At 42.5% G+C, this 14,087-nt stretch overlaps 1 protein-coding gene across 2 annotated transcripts in view; it reads left to right on the forward strand.

The window, feature by feature from the left end:
- Nucleotides 1-14,087, forward strand: part of DENND5A (DENN domain containing 5A) — a 112,856-nt gene that overhangs the window by 50,203 nt on the left and 48,566 nt on the right. For both annotated transcript variants that reach the window (XM_068261068.1, XM_068261069.1), the window contains 2 exons: nucleotides 2,110-2,767; nucleotides 3,931-4,118. In XM_068261068.1, the coding sequence (XP_068117169.1) occupies nucleotides 2,110-2,767; nucleotides 3,931-4,118 (846 nt within the window). The remainder of the gene's footprint in view (nucleotides 1-2,109; nucleotides 2,768-3,930; nucleotides 4,119-14,087) is intronic.

The following is a 14,087-nucleotide window of genomic DNA, read 5'->3' on the forward strand; positions in this document are numbered from 1 at the left end:
GTGGCTAATCCAATCAGACTTCAGTCAGAAACTGATCTGCATACTGGTTCAGGGGCTATGGATAAAAGTATTAGATACAGAGGCTCAACAGGACAACCATGCAATCTGCATTGTTTAATACAGCAAAGTCCCTGTTATCTGGAATTCAGGCAACCCGAAGTCTCTACTAACCCAACATGCCTGAAGAAGAATGGGGACTTTGATTTTGGAGCCTTTAAAATACTTGCCGAGCCTCCAGCCATGTCTAGCAGCCTTTCTACATCACCTAGCGGCTTCCGGCATCTCTGCATGCAAGTCGGCGTGTCCAGTGACCCAATGCAGGTCAGGTTACACTCTGGCTTCCGTGCACGGAGGAAGCCGGAAAGCCGCTAGAAGCCCGCTAGGTGCAAGAGGAAGGCTGCTAGACATCGCTGGAGGCACCGCTCGAAACGGCGACTGTCAGTTGTGCTTTACTGCCCAGCTGCAATGTAGCCACACTCACTTCCAAGTGTACCTTACTGCGCTGTGAGCATCTGAGAGCTACTTATACCTGAGAGCTATACTTACACCTGATACCTACACTGGGTGATGGCTGTATAGTCACTGTCTTTGTGAATTAAACAGAACATTGAAAATCTTCACTGCTGGTCGACTTCTTCACATGTATCCGGCATCAGGCGCTCCCCACTGGTGCCGGATACCTGGGACGCTGTAAAAGGAAATAAATATGGCATTCTCTATGTCCCTCTCAGTTCAGGTGTACTTTAAAGAGAATCTGTATTGTTAAAATCGCACAAAAGTAAACATACCAGTGCGTTAGGGGACATCTCCTATTACCCTCTGTCACAATTTCGCCGCTCCTCGCCGCATTAAAAGTGGTTAAAAACAGTTTTAAAAAGTTTGTTTATAAACAAACAAAATGGCCACCAAAACAGGAAGTAGGTTGATGTACTGTATGTCCACACATAGAAAATACAACCATACACAAGCAGGCTGTATACAGCCTTCCTTTTAAATCTCAAGAGATCATTTCTGTGTTTCTTTCTCCCTGCAGTTCTCATGCACTGAAGTTTCAGGCTGCTCTTTTTTCTCCTGCAAACAGCTTTGCCCTTGTCTGTAATTCTTCAGTATGTGAAAGCCCAGCCAGCTCAGAGGACGATTTATCCAGCTTGTAAAAGATAAGAGAGAAGAGAGAAGCTGCTCTAATCTAAATAATACACAGGCAGTGTGCATAGAGGGGCCTGGAAGGGGGAATTCATAGCAGAACCACAACACTGAAGAACTTGGCAGCCTTCCAGACACAGGCTGACAAGTCTGACAAGGGAAAGATACATTGATTTATTACAAAGACTGTGATAGCATAAAGTGCTGCAGTAAGCCAGAACACATTAGAATAGCTTTTGGAACTTGTAGGATGATAAAAAACAGGATGCAATTTTTGTTACGGAGTCTCTTTAAAATCTTCAAATTTAAAACATATGTACACATATACAAATAAGAAGTACATTTCTCCTAGAGTAAAATGAGCCATAAATGACTTTTCTCCTATGTTGCTGTCACTTACAGTAGGTAGTAGAAATCTGACAGATCCAACAGGTTTTGGACTAGCCCATCTCCTCATGGGGGATTCTCAGGGTTTTCTTTATTTTAAAAAGCACTTAGTGAATGGCAGTTGCTCCGTCCAGCTCCTAAAAAAAAAAAGTGTACAGCAAGCAGAAAGGCTGTCCAACATCTTTGTATAAATCTTTTCCAGGCAGTGCCTTTATAAAGAATAAAGGCTAAGATTCCGTTATGGAGAGATGGACTAGTCCAAAACTTGTCAGTTCTGTCAGGTTTCTGCTACCTACCATGACAGCAACATAGGAGAAAAGTATTGTATTGCTCATTTTACTCAGAAAGAAACGTACTTCTTATTTGTATGTGTTTACATATATTTTACATTTAAAGATTTTCGCAACCGAGGTCCTTTTAAAAGACAGGAAGATGATTTGATAAGAATTGCTTCACAGGGAAAAGGAAGAGTACAAATAAACACTTTGAAAGTGACCTCTGTAGCATTCTTATAAAGGTTTTATTATTTTTTTAATGAAAATATGATGTCCTTTAACTTGTGTCCTTGTATGTCCTCAGCTATGCATGCCCAAAGGCCTGTCCTTCAAGACTCAGGCGGACTGCCGCGAGCCCCAGTTCCACTCCTTCATCATCACGCGGGAGGACGGGTCGCGGACGTTTGGCTTCTCCCTCACCTTCTATGAAGAGGTCACCAGCAAGCAGATCTGCAGCGCCATGCAGACACTCTACCACATGCACAACGCCGAGTATGACATCATCTACACGTCCGCCACGCCCAATGGCAGCACGAACTGCTCTGAGGAGTGCAATGACTCTTCTGTCACCAAACTGCAGAGATTCAACTCTTATGACATTTCTCGGGACACACTCTACGTCTCTAAGTGTATCTGCCTCATCGCCCCCATGTCCTTCATGACCGCCTGTAAGAAGGTTCTGGAGCAGCTGCACCAGGCCGTCACCTCCATCCAGCCCCCGCCGTTGCCGTTAGAAAGTTATATCTACAACATCCTCTATGAGGTGCCTCTCCCTCCTGCAGGGAGGTCCTTAAAGTTCTCTGGAGTCTACGGGCCCATCATATGCCAAAGGCCGAGCACCAACGAGTTGCCGTTGTTTGACTTTCCCGTAAAAGAGGTGTTTGAACTTCTTGGTGTAGAGAACGTGATTCAGTTGTTCACCTGCGCACTGTTGGAATTCCAGATCCTTCTCTACTCACAGCGTAAGTCCTTTGTATTACTGCTCTATACCACGATTCGTCTAATCAAGCATGTAGACACCCGGCGCACTGGAGCAATCTTCAAGCCAGACTAACTTTAGCTAATATGAGCATTAGCGCATTGCCAACCCTAGCCACTCAGAGCACTGGAGCATTCTCAGTGCTAGGCCAAATCCATCTAATCAGAGCATTGGGGGATTATTGTGGCCAAACCAAGTGTAGCCGGTTAAAGCATTAGACATGTTTAGGGATAACTACACACAGCCAGGGAGACTATTGGAGCATTCTCAGGGTTATACCAAGTCTAGCCAATCACAGCATTCTCAGAATAAGACCACCTGCACCTGTTGTTACGGGATTGGAACATTCTCATGACCAGAACAAGTGCTGCTAGTCTTTTTCAGTGAAGACCAAGTGCAACCATTAAGGACTTTAGAGAATTCTCAGAGCCAGAGAAGTGCAACCAGTCAGATCATTCTCGGGCAAGACCAAATGCAGCCAGTCAGTGCATTATTGAATTAACCAGACCAAAGTCTAGCATGTCTGTGCATAAGAACAATCTCAGGGCTACGCCAAGGATAGGCAATTGGACCTCCAAGACATTTTAAGGGCTAGATCCAGCATAGCCAATCGGAGTACTAGAACAATGTCAGGGCTTAATCCAACATAGCCAATCGAAGTGCAAAAACATAAATAATTAAAGGACCAGTATTGTGAGAACTGTAAAATTTAAAATACGTAGGTATAAAATATACATCACTCCCAGAGTAAAATGCACCATAAATGACTATAATCTTAAATTGCTGTCACTTCCAGTAGGCAATAAAAAGATGACAGATCTTACAGATGTTAGACCAGTCCATCTCCTCATGGGAGGTTCTAAATATTAACTTTATTTCATATAAAAGCACACCCTGGAAAGGACCCATACAAAGATTCTGGACGGGCTTCCTAATCACTTGCACACTATTTTGGCAGCTGGACTGAGCAACTGCAGTTCAGTAAGTGCTTTTGAAAATACAGAAAAACCTGAGAATCTCCCATGAGATGTAAACATATTACCCTCTTACCTGTGTTGTACTTTAGGTAATCGGTATGTCGCACGTCCACACAGGCCCAGAGAGAGGTGTCATGTCCAGTGCTCATATCATCTCCTTGCCTTGCAGATTACCAGAGGCTGATGACGGTGGCCGAGACTATCACAGGCCTAATGTTCCCCTTCCAGTGGCAGCATGTGTACGTCCCCATCCTGCCTGCCTCTCTCCTGCACTTCCTGGACGCCCCTGTGCCCTATCTGATGGGTTTGCACTCTAATGGGCTGGACGACCGCTCCAAGCTGGAACTACCACAAGAGGTGAGTCCACCTGAACTGTCAAAAACCTGAGCGGTTCTTGCCTTTTTCATGATTGCCAACTCAGTAAAGGACCAGCCCTTAAAGCGTTGCTATCATATAAACCCGGCATAGTGGGGTCTGAACCCTCTATAACAGTAATTATAGATTGACTTTGACCTTGAAATGAATCAGAGCACACAGTATATGATTTTATATAAAAAATTGTATTTGCTTATCATACAGCATGTATACAAAATATGAACAGTTCCAAGTAGTGTTTCCTTCTAACAGCATTCCATCTTATCAAGGCTTTAGAGCCAAGCAATTATCAATCTTCTAAGTACATTCAAAAAGTAATATAACGGTTGTGTTATATAGAATAAGATCAAAAGTAGTCTCATCTGTATCAATAGCTGTGTATCTAGTAGCTGTGTAAAACTTGTAGTAATCTTCTTAAAGAAATAGCATAAAAAATAGCTTCTAAAAAACTTGTTGCTAACATCTTAATAAAACTTAATGCTGAAAAATTAATAAAGTAAATTACCAGAATTTTAAGCATGTTACCCCTTCTCTGTCATCTCTTCAGCATCTAGAACCACTTGTGGGAAGGTAGCTTCTGCCTCATGTGTCTTCTCAGGAGATTGTTGGGCTTCTGCAAACTATGAGCTTACAGCTCCTACCTTTATAGGGGCTGGAGGCAATATGGCTGCCTAATCTGGAACTTCCCTGGATCCCAGATTCTGATTGGCTAAAGCTTCCGTGCGTCAATGCTTTATCATGTTTTGATTACCTAAGTCACAATATTATTGTTTATAAATTCTTAATTACCTTATCTTGTGGGAATTTACATCATTTGGAGTGCTTGACATTTGATATAGGGTCATTTCTGACGCACTTAATTAAAAATGGACGTCAACAGCCATCTTGTCTGTTGGCTGACCCAGACATGGAGACTAAACAATGTCATTTATGACGCATTTCTGATAAAGTGTTCGCTGCTAATTAGTTTTTGGAATGTGTCTGTACTTTCCCAGGTCAGATTGAACCTATAACTCTGTACACAGACCTGTAAGAGCCTTCAGCAATTTAAGGCTTATTAAAACATACAGGGCTTCTAATATACTTATTTAAATATAAAGCTTATTATATAATTCTTCTTAAAACAATTAATCATAAAAGAAATAATTGCACATTAAATCTTGATAATATAAAATCCTTTTCCATATATTTGTCTTTCTGATGAATAAATAAATATCTAATTTCAACCGGCAGAGGTCAGCCTTTCATAACAAATAACAAACAGTATTAATAATGTTGACGCCAGGTGGCATCATGGAGTCATCTTTAACTAATTGGGAAAACCACTTGTTTTATATTTTATATCTTCCATGTTTTGACTTTCTCTGTCTGGGAAATGTTTATATTTTCTTGCTGGCCTTGGCCTTCAAGCTAAGAAACGTCAACATCTTCTAAAACTAAAACAATCTCACAAGAAGGTTTCACAGACTGTCAAAGGAAAATTAACTTACACATGAGACATTCTCTGTTAAATGCCAAAAACGTAGAAATCTTTATTCACTTGTACAAGGACTTTTCTCAGCCAGCATATAAAGTCTGCATCTACACAGGCCCTGCACAGCAGTAGAAAAGTGACCTTCTCCTGGGTGCAGTGACCTTTTAAAGCATAATTAATATGATAAAATATTCCTCCTTTTGGGCAGTCTTTTCTGGTAAAAGTCCAACCAGCATGTTCAGTTCTCCCATTTGGGTGGGGTCGCTTGACTCCTCTCTGTTCTGAAAGTCAGCCTTTCAAGGAGGTCCCCTGAAGCAATATCCTCAGTTTCGTTTCCTTCAAAGTCACCCCCACCTTCAGAAAACTGGCTTAGACTGCTTTTCAAAGAGTCGTTTCTTCTGTGCCTAGTACACCATGACACTGAGGGGGAAGGGAGGTGTTCTGGAATTTCACTGAAAAGGACATAGGAAACTGTGCACAGTAAATGGTTCAAAAACATATATAACATATATTCAGTGATATTGTGATAACTCTTAGGGTAATAATAATCCTATTACTTAAAGTGTCACTCTTACACACTGGTCTGATTCTGTGCACGTGGTCTTTATAGCCACGTGAGGATATAAAGGATATATATATAAAAAGATTAACAGATTAATTATAAATTTCCATAATTCTTTCCACAAGACCCAAATCATCACTAGCTTTTAAATATATGGTAAAGTAATAGATTCTATTATATAGGGTTTAACAATAACTATTTCTTTCTTTAAAGGGTCTGTATTGATCATTAATATTTAGATTAATAATATCTGTGTGTAATAATTATGTGCATTTATAATTACTGCAGTAATGTAAGTTTAACTTGCTTTTCTGTCTTCACACAGAAGCCTCTTTCAAATGTCAAGGCCACGCACTAACAAACAAAAATGCTCTGACTTTTTGTAACTAGAATAATCTTATAGGCCTCACAGCCTGGAATATGCTATGTCACAGAGCAATATAAAGTACTCTAACTTTTCACTTTACAATGAAAGTTTGCATAGAACATTAAAACTTAACACATATACATATGACATCTTTTCCTGCATAAATAAAACCGCTAGAATTCTGACAGAACTGTCAGAATTCTTGCCGGACTGTGCTGTATGGTTCATGTGGAGCTGTGGGGAAATCGCTGTGAGGAAGGACCAGAGCAGACTTTTTATCAGATTTAGTTAGCACAAGACTTGACATAGTCCTGCAGATGCCATCTGTGGGGAGCGTTGCTGGTAATGAACCATGCTCAGTCCCCAGCATAATCCTGTGATTGTCTCCGTCTCTCCATGTCTCCTTGTGTGACGCTGCAGTACAGAGTCTGCCTGTATCAGAGCATGAAGCGTGGCCTCAGGCAGGCAGATCCACAATCCCAGGAGCCTCCTGGCTATCAGCATTTATGTAGCACCTAAAAAACTCTGTCTGGCCATTCACTGCGGGGAGTAGGGAAAATATAGTCAGAGACTTCTACCAGCCAATGGTAGGAGATCACTGTCCCTTGTCAGTTCACAAGCTGCCAGAGATTGAAAAAAGGACATACAGAGCTTTTTTGGTACAAAACTAGATCTATGATACAAGAGGCGCCTAATGAAGTACAGTACTAATAAGTTAAAAAGAATAAAGAACATCTTATGGAGGGTTACTTTATCTCTGCTCAAGAAGAATGTCTCTTTGTGACTAAAATAGACGGAAATGTGACTTTTGAAATTTTTTTACATCCGAGCAACTTTCACCTCCCATTCATTTGCCAATAACTTTATCACTACTCATCACTATGAATTGATCTATATCTTGTTTTTTCCGCCACCAATTAGGCTTTCTGTGGGTGGTACATTTTGCTAAGAGGCACTTTACTGTAAATGCATTTTAACAGGAAGAATAAGAAAAAACCTGAAAAAATTCATTATTTCTCAGTTTTCAGCCATTATAGTTTTAAAATAATACATGCCTCCATAATTAAAACTCACGTATTGTATTTGCCCATATGCCCCGGGTATTACACCATCAAAATTATGTCCCTATCACAATGTATGGCGACAATATTTTATTTGGAAATAAAGGTGCATTTTTTCCGTTTTGCATCCATCACTATTTAGAAGCCCATAATTTATTAAATCATATTGATTTACTCCTTTGACATGCATATTTAAAAAGTTCAGACCCTTAGGTAACTATTTATGTTTTTTTTTTTTTTTATTATTGTAATTTTTTATTTTTTTTTAATTTAAACTTGTATGTGGGTATTTTTTGGTGTGGGAGGTAAACAGGGTTTTTTTAATGTATTTAAATATATTTATTTAATACCAAGTGTGTTTTGGGTGTAATTTGATATTTGGCCACAAGATGGCCAGAATCAAAAAGTCCTGGAAGCGATCGATCTCGCTCCCAGGCAGAAGAAAGGAGACCAGAGCTCAGAAAAGCCGCAGCGTCTGAAGAGACGCTGTCGGCTTTTCTCCGGGGGGGTCCGATCAGCGAAAGGGATTTATAATCCCTTTCACTGATCGGTGGGCTAGCGGCCAGCAGCGGGGGCGCGCACGGGGGGGCCCGCGGGAGCGCGCGCGACCCGCGGGAGTGCGCGCAGCCCAACTGGACGAAAAATTTTCGTCCAGTTGGGCTTAAGTGGTTAAAGGACCACTATCGTGAAAATTTGTAAAATGCATGTAAACACAAAAATAAGAAGTACATTTCTTCCAGAGTAAAATGAGCCATATATTACTTTTCTCCTATGTTGCTGTCACTTACAGTAGGTAGTAGAAATCTGACATTACCGACAAGTTTTGGACTAGCCCATCTCCTCATGGGGGATTCTCACGGTTTTGTTTAGTTTCAAAGGCACTTAGCGAATGGCAGTTGCTCCATCCAACTGCCAAAAAAAGTGTGCAGCGAGCACAAAGGCTGGCCAGCATCATTGCATAAATCATTTTCAGGGAATGTCTCTTCCCCCATGAAGAGATGGACTAGTTCAAAACCTGTCAGTTCTATCAGATTTTTACTACCTACTGTAAGTGACAGCAACATAGAACAGTAATTTAATTTCAAAGGTTTTTATTGAAATTTTTGTGACAAGACAAGTTATGCAATACATTTGCCCTGTTAGGGCCAAAGTTACATTGTCATGGTTTAAGGTTAAGGTAAGTTGAACATAACATGAAAATAACGATAGAGTGGGGTTGAAATAGCGGGGGGGAGGGATGTCTGAGACAGAATCAGCAGAGGTAAATACAATATTGTGCAAAGTTGGATACTCATATTGGGTTTTTATATGGTTAACGCTGTGGTTCTTAATTGTTGTGATACGGTAAGAGACAGCCAGGGCTGCCAGGTTCTGATAAAGGATAGAGTAGTGTCGTTAACGATTGCCAGTAGACGCTCGTTGATGAAAATGTTGTTTATAATTTCTCTAGTTTGTGGAATAGATAGGGATGGTTGAAGCCATTGTTTGGCAATGTGAATTCTGGCAGCCTTGGCTATGTGCTGGGCCAGTCGATGGTGAGTGTATTTCCAACCTTTTGGTTTATGGCCCAGTAAGAGCATGAGCGGATCGGTTGGTTGAGCTTTTTCCAGAGCAGAGTTGATAAGGGCTGATACCTGATTCCAGTAGTCTCGGGCATATGGGCAGAACCACCAGATGTGGGCCAGTGAGCCCGTCCGTCCACAGTTTCTGAAGCAGTATTTGGATCTAGATGGGTCAAAGTTATGAATCTTACTAGGAGTTTGGTAGGTACGATGGAGTATTTTCATGTTGGTCTCAATGTGAGAGTAGTAGCTACTCCCTTTAGTGAGGGTTAGGCAAGATTTTGACCATTGCTTTAGCGATAGGCTAACACCCAGGTCTGATTCCCACTGCGTCATGGTGTTTAATTTGTCAGGTTCTAGTGGCTGCGAGAATATTGAATATAGGTAGGAGATGAGACCTCCCTCTAATGGCGTGTTTAGGCACCATAATTCAAATGGGGTCCTAGGTGGAGACCCAGGTAGCGGTGTGGGAAGTGATTTTAGGTAGTGGAAGATTTGGAGTGCTGAGAAATATTCTGATTGTGGGAATAAGGTTTTCTCTTTAAATTGAGTCCATGAGGGGCATTTGTCGTCTATCAGGAAATGTTTGATCAGGTAGTAGCCATTGCCCCTCCACCAGCGGAATGCTCTGTGTTCCAACCCGGGGGTGAAATCTGGGTTTCCATAAAGTGAGGTTAATTGTGGGAGAGTTGACTTCAACCGTTTGGTAATTTTGAGTTTATTCCAGAGTATCAAAGAATGAGCTGTAAAAGGGGATAGGGTTTTGTGTGATGAAGGTAATTTTTTATTTGCCCACATAAGTGCTTGTAGGGAGTATGGTTCTATAAGGCTATTTTCTATCTGGGTCCACAGTGGTGGATCATGGAGGGAATAGAGCTGAGATAATTGTGCAATCTGGGATGCTTTGTAGTAGCTAAAGAGGTCCGGAACTCCCAACCCTCCTCTTGACCTATTCCAGTAAATTATTTTGCGCGATATTTTGCCTTTTTTGTTATTCCAGATAAATTTAAAAATATGTGTTTGAAGGTCTTTCAGGGAGGTTTGGGTGACTGGGATGGGTAGAGAGCGAAATAGGTATAAGATGCGTGGGAGGAGCGTCATACGAATAGCGTGAATGCGTCCAGACCAAGATATGGATGGGGAGGACCACTTTAGTAAATCTGATTTTAGTTTGGTAAGCATAGGTTTAATGTTTAGACCGTATAGTTCGGAGGGGTTGTCTGAGATCTTGATGCCCAAGTATGTAAGGTGTTTAGTCTGTAGTTTAACTCCTAGGGAGGATGTTAGGGATGAGGCCACTGCAGGCTGAAGGTTTATAGGAAGGATCTCTGTTTTATTGATGTTGAGCTGGAGTCCTGACAATTTTCCAAAAGTTTTAACTAAAGTGAGGAGGTTTGGCAGGGATGTGTGTGGTGAGGTGAGGGTAATTAACAAATCATCAGCGAAGAGATTGGCTTTGTATTCGTGGTCTGCTACTTTGATTCCTTGGATATCGGGGGAGGTGCGGATTGCTTCTGCTAGGGGCTCTATTACTAGGGCGAAGAGTGCCAGGGACAGAGGGCACCCCTGCCGTGTTCCGCGTCTGATTGGAATTAGGGAAGGGGAGTCTGTGGGCAATTTTAAGGTAGCGGTTGGGGAGGAATAAAGGCAGTTAATGGCCTGCAGGAAAGGGCCTCCGATTCCTGCCTTCTGTAGTGCTTCATTCATGAAAGGCCAGTTGATGGTATCGAAGGCCTTTTCCATATCGAGAGAGGCTAGGATTGTGGGTGTTTTTTGTCTCTTGGCTATCTGGATAAGGTTTATTACTTTCCTTAAATTGTCGGGAGCTTGACGTAGGGGGATGAAGCCCACTTGGTCTTTGTGGATTAGGGGACCTAGCATTGTGTTAAGCCTCGCTACCAGGATGGAGGTGAAAATTTTGTAATCTAAATTTAATAATGATATAGGCCTGAAGTTGCGTACATCTAGGTGGTCTCTGTTTGGTTTGGGGATGACTGTAATTATTGATTGGAGGAACTCTGGGGCTGGGGGTTTACCTTGTAGTATAGAGTTGTAAAACCTAAGTAGGTAGGGCGTGAGGGGTCCTTTAAATTTTTTATAGTAAATGGCTGTAAGGCCGTCAGGGCCTGGGGACTTACCGTTTTTTAACTTTTTAATAGCTGTGGTCACTTCAAGCTCGGTGACCGTTAGGCTTAAAGCCATCGATTTTTCTGGTTTGAGGCATGGGGTGCGCACTGTGCGTAAGAAGTCTCCTATGGCCGGGAGGGCCCTATTGTCTTGAGTTGCTGCATAGAGAGATTTATAGTATTCAGCAAAGGTGTGATGGATTTTAAGTGGGTCAGAAGTTGTTGTTCCTTGCTGTGTCTTAATTTGAAATATTTTGTTAGTATTTTGTATGTCGCGTAATTTTCTTGCTAGCCAGGAGTTGGGTTTATTGTGTTGCGTATAGCATTTTGATTTGGTCCAGCGGATGGCTTTTTCTGTCCTATTAGAGAGGAGTATGTTAATTTGTTTGGTGGTGTCTTCTATTTGTTTTAGAGTAAAAAGGGATGGGTGATGAGCGTGAGTCATTTTGAGACGGGCGAGTTTACTTTCTAGTTGGAGTTGCTTTTGTGTCTTGGCCTTCTTTTTGTAGCTAGCTATTTTAATGAGGTGGCCTCTTATTGTCGGTTTGTGGGCGAGCCAGAGTATATCTGGTTTAGTGTGACTTAGGTCATTGTCTTTGAAATAGTTCAGCATATGTTCCTCTATATCAAGGACTGTTTCAGGGTCAGTCAGGAGTGACTCGTTGAGTCTCCATGGGGGGCGTACTATGGGAGTGCATAGTGAGGTACATGAGACCCAAACTATATCATGATCAGACCATGTTGTGATAGCGTGCCTTGCATAGGCAAGATTAGGGATTCATGAGGATGACATGAGAATAGCATCTATGCGAGAGTATGAGCGATGAGCTTGGGAATAAAAGGTGTATTCCCGTTTATTGGGATTATATTCTCTCCATGCATCCACCAAGTGGAACGGGGTAAGTAGCCCCTTCAGAGATGACGCTAATTGGTGGTGTCTAGGGGAGACTGTCGTTTTGGATCTGTCTACGGCGGGATTGGGTGCCAGATTGAAATCTCCAGCCCAGATAACCTGAGTCTGTCCCATTTCAGACAGGTGGGACAGGACTTTTTTAATGGCTGGGATTGGGGACTCTGGTGGGGCGTACAGGTTTATTATTGAGATTTGTGTGTGTTGCAGTTTGCCCTGGATTATGATAAACCTTCCTTCATCATCTGAGATCGTTTTTTCGACCATTAGGGGGAGGGAGTTCGCTATTAGGGTGATCACTCCTCTGTGTTTTTTTGTAGCTGATGAAGCATAGAATCTCTGATAGTTTTTGTGGAAATATCTGGGAGCAGAATTTGTGGAAAAGTGGGTCTCTTGGATACAAATTATATCCGGGTGACATTTTTGGTAATCGATAAATGCTTTTCTCCTTTTTGCGGGGGCATTTAGGCCCTTGGCATTATGCGATATGACATTGATGGATGCCATGGGGTTTTCTGTATGGAAGCATGTGCAATGTTTGAGGTTTTTGGTGGTGGAATTTGAGATTCTGTACTTCAGCAGCCCGGGATAAGGGCTTGTAGGGTATGTCAACCTTTGGGACAAAAAACGTGAAACATGCAAAAAACAACATAATGATAAGAGAGAGTCTTGGGCCGGTGTAATACGGTCCAGCTCTAGAAGAGCAAAACTTGCTCTTAGTGGCAATAGGCATGGCTGGGGATATTAGGATACCAGTCATGCAGATTGTCAGGTTGAGGCAGCATTTCTACCCAGTTACTGCAGCAACCCATCATAGTACATTTCAAACATTGAAGTGAAAACTTAATACAAAATGACCAACGTGGCTATATTAAACATTAGGATGCGTACGGACTTTATATTTTGGTAGACCTCTTCGGAAAAGAGGGATTGCTGTCCGCCATCCTATAACGGAGTAAGTAGGAACAGAGTTCAACATGAACTATATAACACAAGAGTAAAGGGGAAGAGAGGGGCCTCGGTGAGTTAAGCATTTTCCAAAGTCATCCGGGGAGTTCAGGTTAAGTGCAGGGCTTCGGTGGACCCCAGAGTATGATATGGTAGGCAGTGATGTATGATAATGAGACCGTATCTCTTCTGTCTCAAGGGCAGCTTGGAGGTTCCGAGCGTAGGGAGTCCCATAGTCGGCTTAGGCATCTCCCGCTAGGTGAGGTCGGGGAAATGGCGGCTGTTGTTCTAATATGGCGCGGGGGGTGGAAGGGCGCTCAAGAACACGGGATAGCTAGGGGTGTAGCTATGTTAGTAAAACTCGCTTTTCCTGGGGAGTTTAGCGGGGAGAGTCAAATAAGTTTTATTTTTGGGATCCCCGCATAAGTTGGTGCTGCTCCAGGAGAATGTGTGGGCACGTTTTTTTTTTTTTGTTTTTTTTTGGGTAATAGTTATCAAAAAAAAGGGGGGGGGTCTCACCCGGGACAATGGGAGTAGTGGGCAATGCAGTACTCACGGTTTAGGCCCAGTATCATGGAGGTTTTTAGGTCATCATAGTGCCTCTCTTAGTGGTCTTCTGTTTGTGGGCGAGAGCGGGGTGCCTTAGTTGTCCAGACTTTCGCGGGTCTCGGAGCCCGTTGCGGTAGATGGGCGATATCCATAGGCTCTGCTCGGATTCCTGCCAGTTCGAGTTGTTTGCGTCCCTCTTCCAGAGTGCGGCATATATAGGCTTTTCCGCCATGTTGGAAAGATAGGGAGAAGGGGAATCCCCACTTGTATTTAACGGAGGCCTTCTGGAGTGATGTGGTTACCGGGCGAAGGAGCCGTCTGCGCAGGATCGTCATGGGGGCCAGGTCCGCATAGAGTTGTACGGTGTCAGGAACTCCTGGGAGCGATGTCAG

Source organism: Hyperolius riggenbachi, chromosome 11 (genome assembly GCF_040937935.1).
Source record: "Hyperolius riggenbachi isolate aHypRig1 chromosome 11, aHypRig1.pri, whole genome shotgun sequence".
In the NCBI taxonomy this organism is placed as follows: Eukaryota; Metazoa; Chordata; class Amphibia; order Anura; family Hyperoliidae; genus Hyperolius; species Hyperolius riggenbachi.